The following is a 26,079-nucleotide window of genomic DNA, read 5'->3' on the forward strand; positions in this document are numbered from 1 at the left end:
CTGGATATTAGCCCTTTGTCAGATGGTAGATTGCGAAAATTTTTTCTCCTTCTGTTGGTTGCCGGTTAACTCTAATGATTGTTTCTTTTGCTGTGCAGAAGCTCTGGAGTTTAATTAGATCCCATTTGTCTATTTTGGCTTTGTTGCCAATGCTTTTGGTGTTTTAGTCATGAAGTCCTTGCCTATGCCTATGTCCTGAATAGTTTTACCTAGGTTTTCTTCTAAGGTTTTTATGGTGTTAGGTCTTATGTTTAAGTCTTTAATCCATCTGGAGTTAATCTAAGTGCAAGGTGTCAGGAAGGGGTCCAGTTTCTGCTTTCTGCATATGGCTAGCCAGTTTTCCTGTCACCATTTATTACACAGGGAATCCTTTCCCCATTGCTTGTCTTTGTCAGGTTGTCAAAGATCAGATGGTTGTAGATGTAGATGTGTGGCGTTGCCTCAGAGGCCTCTGTTCTGTTCCATTGATCTTTATCTCTGTTTTGGTGCCAGTACCATGCTGTTTTGATTACTGTAGCCTTGTAGTATAGTTTGAAGTCAGGTAGCATGATGCCTTCAGCTTTGTTCTTTTTGCTAAGGATTGTCTTGGCTATGTGGGCTCTCTTTTGGTTCCATATGAAGTTTAAGGTGGTTTTTTTCCAGTTCTGTAAAGAGGGTCATAGGTAGCTTGATGGGGATAGTGTTGAATCTATAAATTACTTTGGGCAGTATTGCCATTTTCACGATATTGATTCTTCCTGACCATGAGCATGGAATGTTTTTCCATCTGTTTGTGTCCTCTCTTTGTAGTTCTCCTTGAAGAGGTCCTTTACATCCTTTGTGAGTTGTATTCCTTGGTATTTTATTCTCTTTGAGGCAATTGTGAATGGCAGTTCATTCTTGATTTGACTCTATGTTACTGGTGTATAGGAATGCTTGTGATTTTTGCACATTGATTTTGTATCCTGAGACTTTGCTGAAGTTGCTTATCAGTTTCAGGAGATTTTGGGCTGAGACATGGGATCTTCTAAATGTACAATCATGTCATCTGCAGGTAGATGCAATTTGACTTCCTCTTTTCCTAATGGAATGCCCATTATTTCTTTTTCTTGCCTGATTGCTATGGCTTGAACTTCCAATACTATGTTGAATAGGAGTGGTGAGAGAGGGCATCCTTGTCTAGTGCCAGATTTCAAAGGGAATGCTTCCAGTTTTTGCCCATTCCATATGATATTGGCTGTGGGCTTGTCATAGATAGCTTTTATTATTTTGAGATACGTTCCATTGATACCTAGTTTATTGAGAGATTTTAGCATAAAGGCTGTTGAATTTTGTCAAAGGCCGTCTCTGCATCTATTGAGATAATCATGTGGTTTTTGTCTTTGGTTCTGTTTATGTGGTGGATTACATTTATAGACTTGCGTATGTTGAACCAGCCTTGCATCCCTGGGATGAAGCCTCCTTGATCATGATGGATAAGCTTTTTGATGTGCTTTTGCAATCAATTTGCCAGTATTTTATTTAAGATTTTTGCATCAATGTTCATCATGGATATTGGCCTGAAGTTTTCTTTTTTTGTTGAGTCTCTGCCAGGTTTTGATATCAGGATGATGTTGGTCTCATAAAATGATTTGGGAAGGATTCCCTCTTTTTAGATTTTTTGGAATAGTTTCAGAAGGAGTGGTACCAGCTCCTCTTTGTATATCTGGTAGAATTTGGCTGTGAACCCATCTGGACCTGGGTTTTTTTTGGTTGGTAGGCTATTAATTGCTCCCTCAACTTCAGCCCTTGGTATTCGTCTATTCAGGGTTTCAACTTCTTCCTTGTTTAGGCTTGGGATGGTGCAAGTGTCCAGGAATTTATCCATTTCTTCCAGGTTTACTGGTTTATGTGCATAGAGTTGTTTGTAGTAATCTCTGATGGTATTTTGTATTTCTGTGGAATCTATGGTGATATCCCCTTTATTGTTTTTTATTGCATCTATTTGATTATTCTCTATTTTCTTTTTTATTAATCTGGCTAGCAGTCTGTCTATTTTGTTGATCTTTTCAAAAAACCAGCTCCTGGATTTATTAATTTTTTGAAGGGTTTCGTTTTTGTGTCTATCTCCTTCAGTTCTGCTCTGATCTTAGTTATTTCTTGTCTTCTGCTATCTTTCGAGTTTTTTTGATCTTGCTTCTCTAGCTCTTTCAATTTTTATGATAGGGTATTGATTTTAGAGCTTTCCTTGCTTCTCATGTAGGCATTTATTGCTATAAATTTCCCTCTAGACACTGCTTTAAATGTGTCCCAGAGATTCTGGTGCGTTGTGTCTTCATTCTTGTTGGTTTTGAAGAACATCTTTATTTCTGCCTTCATTTCATTGTTTATCCGGTCAACATTCAAGAGCCAGTTGTTCAGTTACCATGAAGTTGTGAGGTTCTGAGTTAGATTCTTAATCCTGAGTTCTAATTTGATTGCACTGTGGTCTGAGAGACTGTTTGCTGTGACTTCCGTTCTTTTGCATTGCTGAGGAGTGATTTACTTCAAATTATGTGGTCAATTTTAGAGTAGGTGTGACGTGGTGCTGTTAAGAATGTGTCTTCTGTGAATTTGGGTTGGGAGCTCTGTAGATGTCTATTAGGTTTGCTTTGTTTAGATCTGAGTTCAAGTCCTGGATATCCTTGTTAATTTTCTGTCTCGTTGATCTGTCTAATATTGACAGTGGAGTGTTAAAAGTCTCCCACTATTATTGTGTGGGAGTCTAAGTCCCTTTGTAGGTCATTAAGAACTTGCTTTATGTATTTGGGTGCTCCTATATTGGGTCCATATTTATTTAGGATCGTTAACTCTTCTTGTTGCATTGATCCTTTTACTGTTATATAATGCCCTTCTTTGTCTCTTTTGATCTTTGTTGGTTTAAAGTCTATTTTATCAGAGACTAGGATTGCAACTCCTGCTTTTTTTTGCTCTCCATTTGCTTGGTAGATCTTCCTCCATCCCTTTATTTTGAGCCTACGTGTGTCCTTGCACATGAGATGGGTTTCCTGGATACAGCACACTGATGGGTTTTGACTTTTTATCCAATTTGCCAGTCTGTGTCTTTCGATTGGGGCATTTAGCCCATTTACATTTAAGGTTAATATTGTTATGTGTGAATTTAGTCCTGCCATTTTGATGCTAGATGGTTGTTTTGCCCATTAGTTGACGCGGTTTCTTCATTGTGCTGATGCTCTTTACCATTTGGTACGTTTTTGGAGTGGCCAGTACTTGTTCCTTTCTATGTTTAGTGCTTCTTTCAGGAGCTCTTGTAAAGCAGGCCTGATGGTGATGAAATCTCTGAGCAATTGCTTGTTCATAAAGGATTTTATTTCTCCTTTGCTTATGAAGCTTAGTTTGGCTGGATATGAAATTCTAGGTTGAAAGTTCTTTTCTTTAAGGATGTTGCATATTGGCCCCCACTCTCTTCTGGATTGTAGGGTTTCTGCCGAGAGATCTGCTGTGAGTCTGATGTGCTTCCTTTTGTGGGTAACCCGACCTTTCTCTCTGGCTGCTCTTTGCATTTTTTCCTTCATTTCAACCCTGGTGAATCTGACGATTATGTGCCTTGGGGTTGCTCTTCTTGAGGAATATCTTTGTGGTGGTCTCTGTATTTCCTGGACTTGAATATTGGCCTGCCTTGCTAGTTTGGGGAAGTTCTCCTGGATAATATCCTGAGAGTGTTTTCCAGCTTGGATTCATTCTCTCTGTCACATTCAGGTACACCTATCAAACGTAGATTAGGTCTTTTCACATAATCCCATATTTCTTGGAGACTTTGTTCATTTCTTTTCACTCTTTTTTCCTTCTTATTTTATTACATTGAGTTGATCTTCAATCTCTGATATCCTTTCTTCTGCTTGGTTGGTTTGGCTATTGAAACTCGTGTATGCTTCATGACGTTCTCGTGTTGTGTTTTTCAGCTCCATTAAGTCATTTATATTCCTCTCTAAGCTGTTTATTCTCATCAGCATTTCATCAAATCTTTTTTCAAAGTTCTTAGTTTCTTTGCATTGGGTTAGAACATGTTCTTTGAGCTCAGAGTTTATTACCCACCTTCTGAAGCCTGTTCCTGTCAATTCATCAGATTCATTCTCCATCTAGCTTTGTTCCCTTGCTGGTGAGGAGTTGTGATCCCTTAGAGGAGGAGAGGTGTTTTGGTTTTGGGTGTTTTCATCCTTTTTGTGCTGGTTTCTTCCCATCTTTGTGGATTTATTTACCTGTTGTGGTTGTGGTTGGTGACTTTTGGATGGGGTCTCTGAGTGGATGTCCTTTTTGTTGATGTTGATGTTATTTCTTTCTGTTTTTTAGTTTTCCTTCTAATAGTCAGGCCCCTCTGCTGTGGGACTGCTGGAGGTCCATCCAGATCCTGCTTGCGTGGGGATCACCTGTGGCAGCTGCAGAACAGTAAGGGTTGCTGCCAGTTTCTTCTTCTGTTATCTTTGTCCCAGAAGGATATCCTCCAGATGTCAGCCTGAGTTCTCCTTTATGAGGTGTCTCTTTGGATATACAGGAGGTGGGAAGTTGCTGGAGGAGACAGTCTGTCCCTTATAGGAGCTCAAGTGCTGAGCTGTGAGCCCCATTGTTCTGTTCAGAGCTGCTGGACAGGTACGTTTAAGTCTGCTGCAGCGGAACTCATAACCGCCTTTTTTCCCAGGTGCTCTGTCTCAGGAAGGTGGGGCTTTATTTATAAGTTCTTGATGTGCTGCTGCCTTTTTTCAGAGATACCCTGCCCAGCAAGGAGGTAGCCTAGTCTCAGTCTGCCAGCAGAGGCATTGCTGAGCTGCTGTGGGCTCTGCCCAGCTGCTGTGTGAACTTCTTTGTGGTTATGTTTATAGAGGTATAGTTAGAACTGCCTTGGTAATAGCATCTCCCTTGGTAATGGCGGACTGCCTCGGTAGTGGCGGACTGGCTTGGTAATGGCAGACTGCCTCAGTAGTGGCAGACTGCCTCGGTAGTGGTGGACTGCCTCGGTAATGGCGGATGCCCTTCCCCGCAAAGAACTGGACTGTCCCAGATCCAGCTGCACCTGCTGCAAAACTCTCAATCCAGAGTGCTTCAGATTGCTGGTCTTTGTGGGGGTGGGACCTGCTGAACCAGATCACCTGGCTCCCTGTTTCAGCCCCCTTTTTTTCAGTTAAATGCGTGGCTCTGTCTCCCAGGTGTTCCAGGTACCAGTTGAAATGGCTGCCCAGATTTGTCTGATTTTTTTGTGTGGAAACCAGCAGTTGAAACAGCCATGCTGGAAACTTGTGGTGCTTTTCAGCCCGGGAATCTCCTGGTCTGTGGGCAGTAATAACTCATTTGGAAATCGGTGATCACTCATCCTCTGCGTTGTTCTCACTGGGAACTGCACTCCAGAGCTGTTCCTATTCAGCCATCTTGGATCCTCCTGTCCTCAGAATAGAATCTTACTGTACCCTTGTACATTGACGTTTCCTAAGTTGTAGAGTAACTGGCTTCTTCAGAAAAATGGCAGCAGGCCACCTAGCCCTTGGGTGCTAGCTGGTTCTGGAGTGGGGGCTGTGGGTTCCTGGGGTGATTCTGACTGTGAGGTCTCCATCTGAGGTGGGCTGCAAGGTCTGTCTGAGGTGCTGCTTCTCTGACTGCTGTCCTCAAATGTCAGTGCAACTTACCTCAGGTTCCAACCTTGCTCTGGTTTACCTGTTTGTGACTGACCCAGCTTTTCCAGGACCAGCCCTTGCGTACCCTTGTGAACTGCAGTTATGCACATCATGGAATGTGTCCTGTAGGGTTCAAGTGGCTCCTGGTCAGTGTTACACTGGCACATCTTCGTCTTTGTGTTTGCTTGCTCAGATGACAGGGTACCTGAAGGCCTGACAGGGGCTGTGGCAGGGGCCATGGGAGGCTGGCCTAGTGGTTCTCTGTGCTTGACATGGGTGGAGAGGTTTCTGGTTGTCACAGTGACCTGGGGCATGGTTGGTGGTAAATGAGCAAAGATGAGGGTGCCAAATATTACCCTTCCCTCTCCCAGGGGGCCCTAAGGAGAAACACTGGGGACCATGACTGTGTGGGTGGTCTGTGGTCTGTTGGCCGATGCTCTTGCTCTCTCTTAACTAGGAGTGATAGCAGCTTTTCCAGCCCCCTGAGGAACTGCATTTAGCAGAGAGAACTGGTTTAGTCCTCAGGCCCCTAGCGGTGCCTTTCTGTTAGCAGTGAAATGTGTGTTGCCTGATACCATGTGGGGGTTACCTCCTTTTTTGTTTTGTAGGTACACGAACGAACCGAAGAAATGGATTTCCTGCTATTGGTAGTCCGCAAACTCTTAAGAACAAATTCACGTTTTGTGAAGGTACGTTTGATTTCGTGAGTAACAGATGCATTTAGGGCTAAGATCTATTGTTTAGTTTTGTTTCTCTCTGTAGTCCCTTGGTATCTGTAGGGGATTCTGGGACCCCTGACCAATACCAAAATCTCAGGATCCTGAAGTGCCTTAAATGAAATGGCATAGAAAAGTATTTGCATATAACCTATGCACATCTTCCCATATGCTCTGTCACCTCTAGCTTACCTGCAATATTGAATATAATGTCAGTGCCATGTAAATAGTTATGCTCTATTTTTTAAATTTGTATTTTTATTTTTTTGAATATTTTTGATTTTCAGCTGGTTGAATCTGCAAATGCAGAATCTGGATACAGAGGGCTGACTGTATTTATTTAATTAACTTATTTTGAGATGGAGTCTCACTCTGTCGCCCAGGGTGGAGTGCAGTGGCACGATCTCAATTCATTGCAACCTCTGCTTCCCAGGTTCAAGCAGTTCTTGTGCTTTAGCCTCTCAAGTAGCTGGGACTACAGGTATCTGCCACCATGCCACGCTAATTTTTTTTGTACTTTTTGGTAGAGACGGGATTTCGCCATGTTGGCCAGGCTGGTCTTGAACTCATGACCACAAGTGATTCACCCACTTTGGCCTTCCAAAGTGCTGGGATTACAGGTGTGAGTCACCACACCTAGCCAGGCTGACTGTATTTTAACAGAAACATTTGAAACTTATGACTCTTAAAATTCATTATCATATGTAGTACACCAGATATTGCCAGGAAGCCGACTAAAGGGCATTCTCTTATGATCAGAAGAGTATGGATGCTTTTTGATTATTATGTTGCCTTAAATTCTCATATTTTCTCCAGGCTGCAGAAAATTGTCTAGTAATAGTTGACTATAATGACATGCTGGGTTTTGAGCTTTGCTTTTGGTTGAATAAGTACCATAGTTTATGTGAATGAAGCTGAGTGGCATAGTGGCTCATACCTGTAATCCCAGAACTTTGTTGGGGGCAAAGACGGGCAGATTGCTTGAGCCCAAGGAGTTCAAGACCAGCATGGGCAACATGGCGAAACCCCATCTTGACAAAGATGCAAAAATTAGCTGGACATAGTGGTGTGTGTCTGTGGTCCCAGTTACTCAGGAGGCTGACGGAGAATTGCTTGAGCCTGGGAGGTCCAGGCTGCAGTGAGCTGTGATTGCACTGCTGCATTCCAGCCTGGGTGACAGATGAAACCCTGTTTCAAAAAAAAAAAAAAAAAAAAGGCTGGGCAACGGTGGCTCACGGCAGTAATCCCAGCACTTTTGGAGGCCAAGGTGGGCAGATCACCTGAGGTCAGGAGTTTGAGACAGGCATGGCCAACATGGTGAAAACCCATCTCTACTAAAAATGCAAAAGTAGTCGGGCATGGTGGCACACTCCTGTAATCCTAGCTACTTGGCAGGTGGAGGCAAGAGAATCGCATGAACCCGGGAGGTGGAGGTTGCAGTAAGCTGATATCATGCCATTGCCCTGCAGCCTGGGCAACAAGAGCAAAACTCTGTCTCAAAAAAAAAAAAAAAAATTAGCCAGGTGTGGTGGTGGGCGCCTGTAAGCCCAACTACTCGGGAGGCTGAGGCAGGAGAATTACTTGAACCTAGAAGGCAGAGGTTGCAGTGAGCCGAGACCACATCACTGCACTCCAGCCTGGGCAACAGAGAAAGACTTCATCTCAAGAAAAAAAAACCCAAAAAACAAAAAAAATCAAAACAAAAAGTATGTGAATGAATCCACAATCCCTGTGTCTCTGTGTTAGAAATAGCACCAGGCCAGGCGCAGTGGCTCACACCTGTAATCTCAGCACTTTGGGAGGCCAAGATGGGTGGATCACTTGAGGTCAAGGGGTTCAAGACCAGCCTGGCCAACATGGGGAAACCCTGTCTTTACTCAGAATACAAAAATTAGTCAGGCATGGTGGTGCATGCCTGTAATCCCAGCTACTTGGGAGGCTGAGGCAGAAGAATTGCTTGAACCTGGGTGGCAGAGGTTGCAGTGAGCCCAGATTGCACCACTGCATTCTAGCCTGGGCAACAGAGCAAGACTTTGTCTCAAAAAAAAAAAAAAAAAAAAAAAGCACCAAAGTGGATTGAAGTTTGAGAACAGAATGTGTACTACTATTTGAGAGGTGTAAGTTAACTGAAAGTTGATGGGAATGATAAATACAGTTTACATCTTATTTGAACAAAAAGGAAGACGGTGTGAACTAGGCCAAAAGGGCATAGAGTTTAGAATAATTGTGCAGTCTAAACAAGTCTACTCGTAGGTCAGGTCGACCTCAAACCAGCTGTGCTAAGCAAAGGTCTGTGGGAAACAGCTTAATAAAAGACCATATGGTTGGGATATTCAGTTATTCTGTGATGGGGCTGCTAATTGCTGTTATTCGAAAACACTTGCTTTCTAAACCATAAAGTATTTTGTTTTCAAGTGTTTATTTGTTGAGGAAAACGTTTCTTTTTCTCCTTCTCATGTCCCCAAGTGGGGAAACTTCTACCTTAGAATGTTCACATTTTCACTTGCAGATGCTGAATGAATGGAACCTGACATTTGGAATCAGTTGTCTTATTGCTTGAAGTGACTATGAAATGAATGAGAGAATTTGCCTATTTCAGTCCTTTTTGGACTCTTAACTAAGCTGTCGTTGAAGATTATTCACATTGAGACCTTTCTTGAATGTTATTTAAGACTCTTCTTTTTTACTCAAGTCAGAATAATGAGTTGATTACACATTTTTTAGTTTTCAGTGGTAAAGAGAGTTAAAGTGTTAGTGGATTAAAAAAACCCTACACTGATGGATATGGTGGTAAAGAATTTGGTACTTATAAGAAAGGGTCTGTCAGTTTCACTGTGTTCATGATTTATTAACAAATACGTGAAGCAGCATATTTTCTCAATATAGAAACTTATATGTACATGCAGTTGGGCCAAGAAATTAGAAATCATATTCTAGATGGTTTTGTAAAAGCTTTTTTAAAAACTCTGAAAAAATGTTTATTTCTTACCTTTTAAAGAGAGTGCTACTGTCAGGAGGACTTGGGTGTGGGAGCACGGGCACATGGGCTTTAAGGCTTCCTTTCCTCTCCCTGTCAACCTTTAGGTCCCTGTGGGTCCCCTGACCTGGCTTGCTCTCTGTGCCTCCTCTATACCATCCTCCAGCCACTGACCTTGCTGGTATCTCTAGCTGACTGGACTTAGCTCAGGCCCATTCTAGACAGGTGGTTGTCTTGGGTGGCTGCTGACTTGTCTGTTTGGAGAAGAGGCAGAGGGCTGCGGTTGGGGGGTGGGCGGTGGGAGGCGGTGGAAAAGGGAGGCTGGTGGCTGGGCTGATCCTCCTTGCTCCTAGCAGTCCAGGCTTGGCCTCTTGTTTGCAGGCTGCACTCAGTGTACTGCAGTCCAGTAGCCTCATAATTCCTTAAAACCCAGTTTAGAGATCATTTATGGTGACTGAGGTGTGTCCCTCAAGAGCCACTCTTCCACTCCAAGTGGCTTCTCAGAGCATTCTTTTTTTTTTTGAGATGGAGTCTTGCTCTGTTGCCAGGCTGGAGCATAGTGGCACAATCTCGGCTCACTGCAACCTCTGCCTCCCGGGTTCAAGCAATTCTTCCGCCTCAGCCTCCCAAGTAGCTGGGACTACAGGTGCGTGCCACCATGCCCAGCTAAATTTTTGGATTTTTAGTAGAGATGGGGTTTCACCATGTTGGCCAGGATAGTCTCGATCTGTTGACCTCGTGATCTGCCTGCCTTGGACTCCCAAAATGCTGAGATTACAGGCATGAACCACCAAGCCCGGCCAGAGCATTCTTTTTAACTTCAGAAATCTCTTCTCAAAATGAGTTTTAGTCTCTACGGTTTTTACCATTTATATCTAATGCCAAAGGGAAAAATACAGATGGTTTGTTTACTCAGTAACTGCACCAAAAATGCCTATATGAAATGTTTATTTTTTGGTTGGGTGCGGTGGCTCATGCTTATAGTACCAGCACTTTGGGAGACCAAGGTGTGCAGATCCCAAGAGCTCATCAGTTCAAGAGCAGCCTATGCAACGTGGTGAAACCCTGCCTCTACAAAAAATTTTTTTTACAAAAATTAGCCAGGCATGGTGGTGCATACCTGTAGTCCTAGCTACCTGTGAGGCTGAGGTGGGAGGATCACTGGAGCCCAGGATGCTGAGATTGCAGTGAGTCGAGATTGCACCGCTGCACTTCAGCCTGGGCGATAGAGCCAGAACTTGTCTCAAAAAATTAAAAAAAAAGTTTACTTTTTGGCTAGGATTTCCACTGAGAGCACTCTACTTGCAATGTACAGTAGGTGGTGAGCAGCAGCCAGACTGCTGTGTCCACTCCCCACGTAGCCCTGTGGAGACTGCTGAACCGGGAGATCCTCGGTCATCAGCTACCTTCTCCTGGCATGTCGTGTGCTGTCAGCGCTGCTCCTGTCATTCATGGCTGAGTTTCTTAAGGATATAAATTCATATTTGCTTTTCGCCAAAACCGAAAGCTGGAGTCAGTCATCTTGCCCCAGTCTGAGGTTGTTCTTCTCTGCTGCTGCTCCACTATCGTCCTGGGACTTCTCCAGTTTCTTGACTGGGAGCTAGAGTTTTCTGGATTCCTTGTCTTCTTTGCTGACTTACTCTGTCATTTCTCTGGAACACATTATAGCGTAACTTACTCTTTTTAACTTATTTTTATTTTATTTTATTTCTTAGAAACAGGAGCTTGCTCTGTCGCCCAGGCTAGAGTGCAGTGGTGTGATAGATCACCACAGCCTCGACTTTCTTGGCTGCAGTGATTCTCCCAGTTCAGCCTCTTGAGTAGCTGGGACTACAAGAGGGCACCATCGTGCCCAGCTCTTCTTAAAGTTTTTATAGCGACAGGGTCTTGCTATGTTGCCCAGACTGCTTTTAAACTCTTGGCCCAAGATTATAGGCATGAGCCATGGCCCCGGCCTTACTTTTTTTTTTTTAATTTATTTTTAATTTTTTTTTGTAGAGACAGTGGTCTCATGTTGTTGCTCAGGCTGGCCTCATACTCCTGGGCTCTAACAGTTCTCCCGCCTCAGCCTGTCAAAGTGCTGAGATTACAGGTGTGAGTCACAGTGTCTTTGCCTGGGCTTTATTCTTTTTTTAAAATTCACATGTCTTGATGTGAAATTTTCTTTCAGATAATGGTTTCAATTTACCTTTATTGGAGATAAAGTTTATCATTTGATAAGGTACTTGAAGAGAAATAGTGAAAGTTGGTATCTCTGAACATTGTTTAAACTGTAATAATTACACTAGAGATTAAATTGGGATGGTCTGTTTAAAGTCTCAAAAGTTATTAGATAAGTAATGAGGCAGAAGAAAAGCCTGCAGTTTTAGAAATATTTAATTTGGTTATTCTCATTGTTTTATTTTAATGTTTTCTCTTACTCTGAAGGTAGTTCTGATGTCAGCTACCATCAACTGTAAAGAGTTTGCAGACTACTTTGCCGTTCCTGTTCAAAACAAGATGAATCCTGCATATGTTTTTGAGGTGGAAGGCAAGCCCCATTCAATTGAAGAGTATTATCTTAATGATTTGGGGCACATTCATCATAGCAAGGTATATTGGAATGTGTTGTTTCTTTTATATTGAGCGTACTTTTGTATTTGATCAAACCTGCATTCATCACCTATGACTGTAAGGCCCTGCTAGAAAATTATTATTTTAAAATTGTTGCATAGTAAGTGTACATATTTATGGGGTATAGTGTGGTGTTTTGATATATAGGTGCAGTGTGTCATAATCAAATCAAGGTAATTAGTACATCCATCATCTCAAATATTTATCATTTCTTTGTGGTGGGAACATTTAAAATCCTCTTTTCTAGCTATTTGAAAGTAAATGATAAGTTGTTGTCAACTGTAGTCGCCCCACAGTGCTCTAGAACGTGAAAACTGGGCGTGGTGATGCGCGTCTGCAGTTCCAGCTATCGTGGAACCCTCATCTCTTGTAAAAAAGAACACTAGTAGTTATTTCTTATCTAGCTATAATGTTGTATCCTCTTCCTGTTTCCTCCCCTTCCCAGTCTCTAGTAACTTCTTTTCTTCTCTCTACTTCTGTGAGATCAACCTTCTTAGTGTCCACATTTGAATGAGAATTTAGCTTTCTGTGCCTGACTTATTTCACTAACTTCACTCAGCCATGTTGCCCAGAATAATAGGATTTCATTCTTTTTTTTAATGGCCGAGTAGTATTTATTTGTGTGTGTGTATATATATGTATGTATGTGTGTGTGTAGTGTGTGTGTGTATATATATATACACACACACACACACACTACATTTTATTTATCCATTTATCCCTTGATGTATACTTAGGTTGATTCCATATCTTGGCTATTGTGAATAATGCTGCAATAAATGTGAGCGTGGTGCTCTCTCTTCAGCATATTGTTTTTCTTTCCTTTGGACATACCCGGAAGTAGGATGGCTGGGCCATGTGAGAGTTCCTTTTTTATTTTTTTTGAGGATCCTCTATACTGTTTTCCATAAAGGCTATACTAATTTACATTCCTACCAACAGTATACAAGAGTTCCCATTTCTTTGCATTTTTGGCAGCACTTGTCATATTTTGTCTTTTATTTTTACTTATTTATTTTAGAGATAGAGTCTTGCTCTGACACCCAGGCTAGAGTGCAGTGGCACTATCATAGCTCACTGAAACCTTGAAGTCCTGGGCTCGAGCATTCCTCCAGCCTCAGCCTCCCGAAGCACCCAGCGTTTTTTTTGTCTTTTGATAATAGCTATTCTGGCACATGTGAGATAATATCTCAGTATGGTTTGGATTTGCATTTCCCTGACAATTAGTGCTATTGAGCATTTTTTCATGTATTACTTAGCCAGTAATACGTATTCTGTTTAGACATGTCTTTTCAGATCATTTATTTGCCTGTTAAAAAAATTGGATTGTTTTTTGCTGTTGAGCTCCTCGTATATTCTGGGTATTAATCCCTTGTCAGATGAATAGTTTGCAAATATTTCCCCCTATTTTGCAGATTGTTTCTTCACTCAGTTGATGTTTTTTTTGTTTTGTTTTGTTTTGTTTTTGTGTGGTGTGGAAGCTTGTTAGTTTGATATAATCCCATTTGTCTACTTTTGCTTTTTCTGTCTGTGCTTTTGAGGTCTTAGCCATAAAAATCTTTGTACAGATCAATGCCCTGAAGTGTTTTCCCTGTGTTTTCTTCTAGTAGTTTCATGGTTTCAGGATTTAGTTTAAATCTTAAATCCATTTTGAGTTGATTTTTGTATATGGTGAGAGATAAGGGTTTAGTTTTATTTTTCTGCATCTGGATATCCTGTGTTCCCAGCACCATTTATTGAAGAGACCATTCTTTCCCCAGTGAATGTTCTTGGTGCCTTTCTTAAAAATCAGTTGGCTGTAAATATGTGGTTTTATTTCTGGGTTCTTTATTCTGCTCCATCGGTCGTCTGTGTGTCTATTTTTATGCCAATATCATGCTGTTTTGGTTACCATAGCTTTGTAGCATATTTTGAAATCAGGTAATGTGATGCCTCCTGCTTTGTTCCTTTTGCTCAGGATTGCTTTGGTTTGTGAGATCTTCTGTGGTTCATATGAATTTTAGGATTGTTTTTTGATTTCTATGAAGAATGTCATTGGTATTTTGATTGGAATTGTATCAATCTGTAGATCACTTTGGGTAGTATAGTCATTTTAATAGTATAAATTCTTCCAATTCATGACCAGGCACAGTAGCTCACACCTGTAATCTCAGCACTTTGGGAGGCCAAGATGGGAGGATCATGTGAGCCCAGGAGTTCGAGACCAGCCTGGGCATCCTAGTGAGATGCTGTCTTTACAAAAATTAAAAACATTATAATAGCTAGGCACAGTGGCATGTGCCTATAGTTTCAGCTACTTGGGGGGCTAAGGCAGGAGGATCCCTTGAGCCTGGGAGTTTCAGGTTGCAGTGAGCCATGATTGTGTCACTGTACTCGAGCCTGGGCAACAGAACAAGACCTTAATTAGTGAGTCAGTCATCTATTTTTCCAGTTCATGAACATGGGATGTCTTTTCAATCTGTGTCATCTTGTATTGCTTTAATCAATATTTTGTAGTTTTCATTGTAGAGATTCTTTACCTTGTTTGTTAAATTTATTCTTAGGTATTGTTTTTCATAGCTGTTGTAAATAGGATTACTTTCTTGATTTATTTTTCAGATAGTTTGTTGTTGGTGTGTAGAAATGCTACTGATTCTTAATGTTGATCCTGCAACTTAACTGAATTTATCAGTTCTAAGAGTTTTTGGTGATATCTTCAGGTTTCTCTCTCTCTTGTTTTTTTAGTTGAGACAGGGCCTTACTCTGTTGCCCAAACTGAAGTGCAGTGATCTCAGCTCACTGCAACATCTGTCTCCCAGGCTTAAGCAATCCTCCCGCTTCAGCCCCCTGAGTAGCCAGGACTACAGGCATGTGTCACTGCTCCTGGCTAATTTTTGTGCATTTTGTAGAGACAGGATCTCACTATGTTGCCCCAGTTGGTTTCAAACTCCTGGGCTCTTGTGATCTCCCCACCTTGGCTTCCCAAAGTGCTGGGATTACAGGCATGAGCCACTGCACCTGGCCAAGTTGTTCTATATATAAGATTATATTGTATGCAAAGAGGGACAACTTGACTTCCTCCATTCCAATTTGGACACTTTTTATTTGTTTCTCTTGTCTAATTTCTCTGGCTAGGACTTCCAGTACTATGTTGAAAAGAGTGGTGAGAGTGGGCATTCTTGTCTTGTTCCAGTTCTTAGTATGACATTAACTGTGGGTTTGTCATGTATGACCTTTATTGTTTTGAGGTACAGTCCTTCCATACCTAATTTGTCTAGAGTTTTATCATGAAAGAATGTTGACTGTATTAGTCCATTTTCACACTGCTAATAAAGACGTACCTGAGACTGGGTAATTTATAGAGAAAAAGAGGTTTAATGGACTCACAGTTCCACATGGTTGGGGAAGCCTCACGGTCATGGTGGAAGGCAAAGGAGGAGCAAAGGCAAGCTCTTATAGGCAAGAGCATGTGCAGGGGAACTGCTCTTTATTTTCTGGGAACTCAGTTTATTTTCATAAATTATGAGCTTAATAAATACATTGCATATCCCTGGAAAAATTATCAGTCCTGCTTTTATACCTGCTGAGGCTGAAAAATTAAATATGAGATTATGATCAGTTATAAAATTATAGATTCATTTGGGGAGGGAAGTAATTTTATTATAAATATAATTTTATATTGATTAAACTTATGTTTTTCTAATATAAGTTGTATTTATCTAAACCTAAAGGAGGACTGTATTGTAATGGTGAATAATTGATAATATATTCTTATGAAAGGTTGCATGTGATTTAAAATTGTTTTCATGGCCGGGCGCGGTGGCTCAAGCCTGTAATCCCAGCACTTTGGGAGGCCGAGGTGGGTGGATCACGAGGTCAAGAGATCGAGACCATCCTGGTCAACATTGTGAAACCCCGTCTCTACTAATACAAAAAAATTAGCTGGGCATGGTGGCACGTGCCTGTAATCCCAGCTACTCAGGAGGCTGAGGCAGGAGAATTGCCTGAACCCAGGAGGCGGAGGTTGCAGTGAGCCGAGATCGTGCCATTGCACTCCAGCCTGGGTAACGAGAGCGAAACTCCATCTCAAAAAAAAAAAAAAAAAAAAAAAAATGTTTTCATATGTATAATACATTTAGAAGGCTCAAAAGTCAGGTATATTTCAACATATTCCCTTCCTTCTCTCTTCCTCTCTATCCAGCAACCCTCCCATGAAGAGGAAACCATTGTTACCAGTTTCTTTTGTGTGTATATATATATTTATATTTTATTGCCTTTTAGGTTCTGGGGTGCATGTAAAGAACATGCAGGATTGTTGCATAGGTACATACATGGCAATGTGGTTTCCTGCCTCTATCCCCATCACCTATATCTGGCATTTCTCCCCATGTTATCCCTCCCCATCCTCCTACCCTCTACTGTCTCTCCTCTAGTCCCCCACCACAGACCTCAATGTGTGATGCTCTCCTCCCTGTGTCCATGTGTTCTCATTGTTCAACACTCACCTATGAGTGAGAACATGTAGTGCTTGATTCTCTGTTCCTGTGTCTGTTTGCTGAGAATGATGGTTTCCAGGTTCATCCATGTCCCTACAAAGGACACAAACTCATCTTTTTTATGGCTGCATAGTATTCCATGGTGTATATGTGCCACATTTTCCCTGTCCAGTCTATCATTGATGGGCATTTGGGTTGGTTCCAAGTCTTTGCTATTGTAAACAGTGCTGGAATGAACATGCGTGTGCATGTGTCCTTATAATAGAATGATTTATAATCCTTTGGATATATACCTAGTAATGGAATTGCTAGATCAAATGGAATTTCTTTTTTTAGGTCCTTGAGGAATCGCCACACTGTCTTCCACAATGGTTGAACTAATTTACACTCCCACCAACAGTGTAAAAGTGTTCCTATTTCTCCACATCCTCTCCAGCATCCGTTGTCTCCAGATTTTTTAATGATTGCCATTCTAACTGGCATGAGATGATATCTTTATGTGGTTTTGATTTGCATTTCTCTAATGACCAGTGATAATGAGCATTTTTTGATATGTTTTTTGGCCTCATATATGTCTTCTTTTGAAAAGTGTCTGTTCATATCCTTTGCGTGCTTTTGAATGTGTTTATTTGTTTTTTTTTTTTCTTGTAGATCTGTTTTAGTTCTTTGTAGATTTTGGATATAAGTCCTTTGTCTAATGGGTCGATTGCAAAATTTTTTTCCCATTCTGTTGGTTGCTGATTCACTCTAATGATTGTTTCTTTTGCTGTGCAGAAGCTCTGGAGTTTAATTAGATCCTATTTGTCTATTTTGGTTTTTGTTGCCAATGCTTTTGGTGTTTTAGTCATGAAGTCCTTGCCTATGCCTATGTCCTGAATGGTTTTGCCTAGGTTTTCTTCTAAGGTTTTTATGGTGTTAGGTCTTATGTTTAAGTCTTTAATCCATCTGGAGTTAATTTTAGTGTAAGGTGTCAGGAAGGGGTCCAGTTTCTGCTTTCTGCATATGGCTAGCCAGTTTTCCCGAAACGATTTATTAAACAGGGAATCCTTTCCCCATTACTTGCTTTTATCAGGTTTGTCAAAGATCAGATGGTTGTAGATGTGTGGTGTTGCCTCCGAGGCCTGTGTTCTTTCCATCGATCTATATCTGTTTTGGTGCCAGTACCATGCTGTTTTAATTACTGTAGCCTTGTAGTATAGTTTGAAGTCAGGTAGCATGATGGCTCCAGCTTTCTTCTTTTTGCTAAAGATTGTCTTGGGTATGCTGGCTCTCTTTTCATTCCATATGAAGTTCAAGGTGGTTTTCTTCCAGTTTTGTGAAGAAGGTCATTGGTAGCTTGATGGGGATATTATTGAATCTATAAACTTTGGGCAGTATGGCCATTATCACGATATTGATTCTTTGTAACCATGAGTATGGAATATTTTTCCATCTGTTTCTGTCTTCTCTTATTTCCTTGAGCAGTGGTTTGTAGTTCTCCTTGAAGAGGTCCTTTACATCCTTTGTTAGTTGTATTCCTAGGTATTTTAATCTTTTTGTAGCAGTTGTGAATGGCAGTTCATTCTTGATTTGACTCTCTTTAAGTCTGTTATTGGTATATAGGAATGTTTGTGATTTCTGCACATTGACTTTGTATCCTGAGACTTTGCTGAAGTTGCTTATCAGTTTCAGGAGATTTTGGGCTGAGACAATGGGGTCTTCTAAATATACAGTCGTGTCTTGTGCAAATAGAGACAATTTGACTTCCTCCTTTCCTAATTGAATACCCTTTATTTCTTTTTCTTGCCTGATTGCTCTGGCTAGAACTTCCAGTACTGTATTGAATAGGAGTGGTGAGAGAGGGCATCCTTGTCTAGTGCCAGATTTCAAAGGGAATACTTCCAGTTTTTGCCCATTCAATATGATATTGGCTGTGGGTTTGTCGTAAATAGCTTTTATTATTTTGAGATATGTTCTGTTGATACTTAGTTCATTGAGAGTTTTTAGCATAACGCGCTGTTGAATTTTGTCGAAGGCCTTCTCTGCATCTATTGAAATAATCATGTGGTTTTTGTCTTTGGTTCTGTTTATGTGGTGAATTATGTATATAGACTTGTGTATGTTGAACCAGCCTTGCATCCCTGGGATGAAGCCTACTTGATTGTGATGGATAAGCTTTTTGATGTGCTTGTTGCAATCGGTTTGCCAGTATTTTATTGAAGATTTTTGCATTGATGTTCATCGTGGATATTGGCCTGAAGTTTTCTTTTCTTGTTGAGTCTCTACTGGGTTTTGGTATCAGGATGATGTTGGTCTCATAAAAGGATTTGGGGAGGATTCTCTCTTTTTGTATTGTTTGGAATAGTTTCAGAAGGAGTGTTACCTCCTCTTTGTATGTCTGGTAGAATTCAGCTGTCAACCCATCTGGACCTGGACTTTTTTTGGTTGGTATGCTATTAATTACTGCCTCAACTTCAGCCCTTGTTATTGGTCTATTCAGCATTTCGACTTCTTCCTGGTTTAGGCTTGTGAGGGTGTAAGTGTCCAGGAATTTATCCATTTCTTCCAGGTTTCCTAGTTTATGTGCATAGAGTTGTTTCTAATAATCTCTGATATTGGTTTGAATTTCTGTGGAATCTGAGGTGATATCCCCTTTATCATTTTTTATTGCATCTATTTGATTCTTCTCTCTTTTCTTTTTTATTAATCTAGCTAGTGGTCTATTTTGTTGATCTTTTCAAAAAACCGGCTCCTGGATTTATTGATTTTTCGAAGGGTTTTTTGTGTCTCTATCTCTTTCAGTTCTGCTCTAATCTTAGTTATTTCTTGTCTTTTGCTAGCTTTTGAGTTTTTGATCTTGCTCCTCTATCTCTTTCAATTTTGATGATAGGGTGTTGATTTTAGATCTTTCCTTGCTTCTCATGTGGGCATTTATTGCTATAAATTTTCCTCCAGACACTGCTTTAAATGTGTCCCAGAGATTCTGTTATGTTGTGTCTTTGTTCTCGTTCATTTCAAAGAACATCTTTATTTCTGCCTTCATTTCATTGTTTATCCAGTCAACATTCAAGAGCCAGTTGTTCAGTTGCCATGAAGTTGTGAGGTTCTGAGTTAGTTTCTGAATTCTGAGTTCTAATTTGATTGCACTGTGGTCTGAGAGACTTGTTTGTTATGATTTCCGTTCTTTTTGCATTTGCTGAGGAGTGATTTACTTCGAGTTATGTGGTCAATTTTAGAGTAGGTGTGATGTGGTGCTTAGAAAAATGTATATTCTGTGAATTTGGGGTGGAGAGTTCTGTAAGTGTCTATTAGGCTTGCTTGGGCCAGGTCTGAGTTCAAGTCCTGGATATCCTTGTTAATTTTCTGTCTCGTTGATCTGTCTGATATTGACAGTGGAGTGTTAAAGTCTCCCACTATTATTGTGTGGGAGTCTAAGTCTCTTTGTAGGTCATTAAGAACTTGCCTTATGTATCTGGGTTCTCTTGTATTGGGTGCCTGTATATTTAGGATCACTAGCTCTTCTTGTTGCATTGATCCTTTTACTGTTATGTAATGCCCTTCTTTTTGTCTCTTTTGATCTTTGTTGGTTTAAAGTCTATTTTATCAGAGACTAGGATTGCAACTCCTGCTTTTTTTTGCTCTCCATTTGCTTGGTAGATCTTCCTCCATCCCTTTATTTTGAGCCTATGTGTGTCCTTACACGTGAGATGGGTTTCCTGGATACAGCACACTGATGGGTTTTGACTTTTTATCCAATTTGCCAGTCTGTGTCTTTCGATTGGGGCATTTAGCCCATTTACATTTAAGGTTAATATTGTTATGTGTGAATTTAGTCCTGCCATTTTGATGCTAGATGGTTGTTTTGCCCATTGGTTGACGCGGTTTCTTCATTGTGCTGATGCTCTTTACCATTTGGTACGTTTTTGGAGTGGCCGGTACTTGTTCCTTTCTATGTTTAGTGCTTCTTTCAGGAGCTCTTGTAAAGCAGGCCTGATGGTGATGAAATCTCTGAGCAATTGCTTGTTCATAAAGGATTTTATTTCTCCTTTGCTTATGAAGCTTAGTTTGGCTGGATATGAAATTCTAGGTTGAAAGTTCTTTTCTTTAAGGATGTTGCATATTGGCCCCCACTCTCTTCTGGATTGTAGGGTTTCTGCCGAGAGATCTGCTGTGAGTCTGATGTGCTTCCTTTTGTGGGTAACCCGACCTTTCTCTCTGGCTGCTCTTTGCATTTTTTCCTTCATTTCAACCCTGGTGAATCTGACGATTATGTGCCTTGGGGTTGCTCTTCTTGAGGAATATCTTTGTGGTGGTCTCTGTATTTCCTGGACTTGAATATTGGCCTGCCTTGCTAGTTTGGGGAAGTTCTCCTGGATAATATCCTGAGAGTGTTTTCCAGCTTGGATTCATTCTCTCTGTCACATTCAGGTACACCTATCAAACGTAGATTAGGTCTTTTCACATAATCCCATATTTCTTGGAGACGTTGTTCATTTCTTTTCACTCTTTTTTCTCTAATGTTGCGTTCTCGTTTTATTTCATTGAATTGATCTTCAATGTCTGATAACTTGGTCGATTCGGCTATTGAAACTTGTGTATACTTCGTGAAATTCTTGTGTTTCTCAGCTCCATCAATTCATTCATATTCCTCTCTGAGCTGTTTATTCTCATTAGCATTTCGTGAAACCTTTTTTCAAGGTTCTTAGTTTCTTTACATTGGGTTAGAACTTGATTTTTTAGCTCAGAGAAGTTTGTTATTACCCACCTTCTGAAGCCTGTTTCTGTTAATTCATCAGAATCATTCTCCATCCTGCCTTGTTCCCTTGCTGGTGAGGAGTTGTGTTCCCTTGGAGGAGTAGAGACGTTCTGGTTTTGGTTATATTCATCCTTTTTGCGCTGGTTTCTTCCCATCTTGGTGGATTCATCTACCTGTGGTCTTTGTGGTTGGTGACTTTCAGATGGGGTCTCTGAGTGGATGTCCTTTTTGTTGCTGATGAAGTTATTTCTTTCTGTTTCTTAGTTTTCCTTCTAACAGTCAGGCCTCCATGCTGTGGGACTGCTGGAGGTCCACTCCAGACCCTGCTTGCTTGGGGATCACCTGCAGCAGCTGCAGAACAGTAAGGGTTGCTGCCAGTTTCTTCTTCTGTTATCTTTGTCCCAGAACGATACCTGCCAGATGTCAGCCTGAGCTCTCCTTCATGAGGTGTCTCTTTGGTTATATGGGAGTTGGGGAGCTGCTTGAGGAGACAGTCTGTCCGTTATAGGAGCTCAAGTGTTGAGCTGTGAGCTCCGTTGTTCTGTTCAGAGCTGCTGGGCAGGTACGTTTAAGTCTGCTGCAGCAGAACTCGTAACTACCTTTTTTTCCCAGGTGCTCTGTTCTGGGAAGGTGGGGCTTTATTTATAAGTTCCTCTCATTCTGCTGCCTTTTTTCAGAGATACCCTGCCCAGCAAGGAGGTAGCCTAGTCACAGTCTTCCAGCAGAGGCGTTGCTGAGCTGCTGTGGGCTCTGCTCAGCTGCTGTGTGAACTTCCTTGCAGTTTTCTTTATAGGGGTATAGTTAGAACTGCCTCAGTAATGACGGTCTGTCTCAGTAAATGTTGGACTGTCCCTGTAATGGTGAACTGCCTCGGTAATGGCAGACTGCCTTGGTAGTGGTGAACTGCCTCGGTAATGGCAGAGCTGGACCAACCCGGGTCCAGCTGTGCTTGCTTTGAGCCTTTCATTCCAGAGCGTTTCAGATTGCTGGTCTGTGTGGGTGTGGGACCAGCTGAGCCAGATCACCTGGCTCCCTGTTTGAGCCCCCTTTTTTCAGTTGAACGGGTGACTCTGTCTCTCAAGCATCCAGTCGCTAGTTGAAATGTTGCCCAGATTTGTGTCAGTTTTTGTGTGGAGACCCACTGTGCTGTCTGAAACAGCCGTGCTGGAGACTCGTGGCGCTTTTCTGCCCGGGAATCTCCTGGTCTTTGGGCAGTAAAAATTCGTTTGGAAATGCAATTATCACTCACCCTCTGTGTTTTTGCTGGGAACTATAATCCAGAGCTGTTCCTATTTGGCCATCTTGGATCCTCTCCTGTTACCAATTTCTTAAGAATCCTTTCACAATTTTTTATGCCTGTACAAGGAAATATAAATGTGTTTCTCTTTTCTCCTGAAATGGTAACATTCTATGCTCATGTTCCTTTTTTCACTTAACTTTTCAAATATTTTCATGTCACTGTATTATTTTTTCTTCCTTTTTTAAGAGCCACATGACATTCCTTCATGTGTATTAAATATCCCATTCTTTATTAAGTAATCTATGATGTTTCTGGTCTCATTACAAATGGTGCTGCGGTGAATAACTTCACACACATATCATTTCTCACATATGAAAGTGTATCTTGTAGGCCAGGGCTTCTCGGCCTCTGCACTATTGACATTGTGGGCCACATAATTCTGTGTGGTGTGGAAAATTCTCAACATTTTAGAATTTTTTGTAGCTTCCCTGCCTCCACCCACTGGATGCAAGTAGCATCCTTCTCCCCTTTCCACTTAGGACAACCAAAAATATCTCTAGACATTGCCACATATCCCCTGGGGAGTAAAGCGCCTCTATGCTGAGACCCCCTGTGTAGGTTATACCTTCCTAGAATATAAATTTTTGGAAGTGGAATTTTTAGGTCGAATATTATATACATTTGTAATTTTGATGGACACTGCCAAATGGTTTGTGTAGTTTAACTTTTATTAAAAATGTCTGTGATGTTAAACACTAGTCTCTACTGTAATGAGATGGCTGAACAGGTTTCATCTACCATAAGAAGAGATATTTTGTCAGATCTAATTATGTCAGAGGCAGGCCACTTCTGGCCATTAAATACAGCACTTTATTTTCCCAACTTTTAAAATTACAATATTTCAAAAGAATAGAAAAGTTGAAAGAATTTTATAGTGAACACCTGTATGCCCATTACCTAGATTCTGTAGTTAACATTTGCTTAGTAACACTTAAAAAAAAAAAACTACTAACTAAACTTCACTTCATTTGGTTTGACTCATTTTTCCATAATGTTCTTTATTCCATGATCCCATCCAGGATGCTACATTAGATGTAGTCGTCATGTGTTCTTAGGCTGCTATTGGCTGTGGTATCTCAGACTTTGCTCACTGTCGATGACTTTGATGGTTTTGAGGAGTACTGGTCAGGCATTCTGTAGGACACCCTTATACTGGAATTCAGTTGATGTTTTTCTCATGGTTAGACTGAGGTTATTGGTTTGGGGAGGAAGACCATGGGGCAAGATGCCATTTTTGTCACATATCAAGGGTATACACTATCAACATGACTTTTACTGGTTGTCTTAAGTCTGTTTAATGTTTTTTTAATTAAAAAATTTTAATTGACATAATTCATGGAATATATAGTGATGTGATACATACAGTACATGATGATGAGCTCAGTGTCACTAGCATATCCATTGTATCAAACATTTTTTGTGTGTGTTGGTAACATTCGGTAGCCTTCTATAGCTGTTTGGAACTACATATTATTATTATTATTATTTTTTAAATCACATCAAAGGACATTTCAGTGCTATATTATTGTTAAGTGTAGTCATCCAGCAGTGCTGTAGAACACTGGAATCTCCTCGTCCTGTCTAACTGTCCTTTTGTGTCCTTTAATAAATCTCCCTATTGCCCCCTTTCCCCTGCCCTTCCCAGCCTCTGGTATCTTCTGTTCTACTCTTTACTTCTATTAGATAAACTGTTTTTTAGCTTCTACGTGAGTGAGAACATGTGTGTTTAACTTTCTGTTCCTGGCTTATTTCACTTACCATAATGTCCTCCAGTTTCATCCATGTTGCTGCAGATGACAGGATTCATGCTTTTTATGGCTGAATAATACACCATTGTGTATATATTCTCCATTTTCTTTCTCCTTCTTTTGTACACCTATGTTGATTCCTTATCTCGGCTATTGTGAATAGCATTTAACACTGTTATTAAGGAATACCTCAGTCTGGATAATTTATAAAAGGAAGAGCTTTATTTGGCTCACAGTTCTGCAGGCTATAGAACTGTGGCACTGGCCTCTGCTTATGGAGCTGGTATGTGCAGAGATCGTGTGGTGAGACTGGAAGGAGATGGGTGTGCCAGGCTTTTTGTAACAATCAGCTCTGAGGGGAAAGTGGGGGCACTCTGGTAGGAACTCATAATAGTGAGTACTCAGTCTCCCTGTCAAGGGAGGAAATTAATCTGTTCCTGAGGCATCTGCCCCACTGACCTAAACACCTGCTATTAGGCCCCACCTCCAACACTGGAAACAAATGTCAACATGAGATTTGGAGGGGGACAAACATCCAAACTATAGCACTGAGATGCAGACTCTGATCACTGGAAAGGTTGTGGTTGCCAGATTTCTCCATTGTGCATAACTGTCTCCTTTCCACATTGTATTCTTGAGAAGAGTTGCCAGGTGAGGCTCTATTCAGGGCAGGGAGGAGGTAGTACTTACATTTACAACATTTAAAAATTTTGCATTTTCTGACAATTTTTTTTTCTTTGAGATTGAGTCTTGCTCTGTTACCTAGGCTGGAGTGCAGTGGTGTAATCGTAGCTCACTGTAACCTCGAACTCCTTGGCTCAAGAAATTCTCCCACCTCAGCCTTCCAAGCAGCGACGACTGCAGATGCATACTACCATGCCTGGCTAATTTAAACAAATTTTTTTTTTTTTTTTTTTTGTGGCGATGGGGTCTTGCTATGTTGCCCAGGCTGATCTTGAACTCCTGTCCTCAAGTGATCCTCTTGCTTTGGTCTCCCAAAGTGCTGGGATTACAGGCGTCAGCAATCATGCCTGGCCTCTGACTCTTTTGAAATGTGAGAGTGATGATAATTTACCAGTCTCCTTTCCAGCTGGCTGAAGTCTAATTAATTCTTGTTGATGTTCATTGTGTATTTTCTGTCTCTGTCAGAGCTTACAACACTTAGATGCTTCCTTGTGGACCTGCTGAAGAGCTGGGTCGGGCCTAGCCATTTGCTGTCTGAGCCAGTGTGGTCAAGACAATGCAGCTTTCTAGGCACCTAGGGCCCCCTTGCCTCGTGGGTGGGTTACATTCAGCAGGATCTGGCTTTAGCAAAATTTACCCAACATATTGTTTTTAGTACTTGATAGGTGCTCAGTAAATACTTCAGTGAATGACTATGCAACACTTAGCTGTCTATAGATGTTCCTTGACTTGTAATGAGGTTATGCCCTCATAAAACCATTGTGAGTTGAAATTATCATGAAGTTGCAAATGCATTTAATCCCCCTAGCCTCCTAGCCTGCCTCGAATCAGTTCAGAGCACTCAAAATCACCAAATACTGCACCAAAAGTAAAAAGCAGAATGGTTTCATTTCATTGTAAAGTCTAAAAATAGAAGTTGAATCATTGTAAGTCAGGGACAGTCTGTGTTAATTTTAAGCTTATAAAAATGGTGTTTTGTATAGATCCTATTATACAGCTTTCAGAGTCAGAGGACCTTTGTTAAAATTCTGACTGTGTTTTTGTCACTACTTTTGTCATGTTACCTCCCCACACTGTCTGCTGTTACAAGGGAGAAGCCCCTCTCTTCACGGAATGCTAGCTGTGCCTCCTGTGCTTCATGTTTCATCTTACTTACTTCTTAGGAGCCTTTTCTGATCTACTGTTTCCCCCTCCCCATTGTTAACATTAA

The 26,079-nt window shown here is 41.1% G+C and overlaps 1 protein-coding gene across 1 annotated transcript in view; it reads left to right on the forward strand.

The window, feature by feature from the left end:
* TDRD9 (tudor domain containing 9) overlaps positions 1-26,079 on the forward strand; it is a 139,357-nt gene that overhangs the window by 33,926 nt on the left and 79,352 nt on the right. Inside the window, exons 6-7 of the mRNA XM_064374513.1 lie at positions 6,230-6,310; positions 11,742-11,906. Of these exons, the coding sequence (XP_064230583.1) occupies positions 6,230-6,310; positions 11,742-11,906 (246 nt within the window). The remainder of the gene's footprint in view (positions 1-6,229; positions 6,311-11,741; positions 11,907-26,079) is intronic.

The sequence above is a fragment of the Aotus nancymaae genome, unplaced genomic scaffold (assembly GCF_030222135.1).
Source record: "Aotus nancymaae isolate 86718 unplaced genomic scaffold, 86718_ANA_hifiasm-v0.15.2.pri h1tg000011l, whole genome shotgun sequence".
Lineage (NCBI taxonomy): Eukaryota > Metazoa > Chordata > Mammalia > Primates > Aotidae > Aotus > Aotus nancymaae.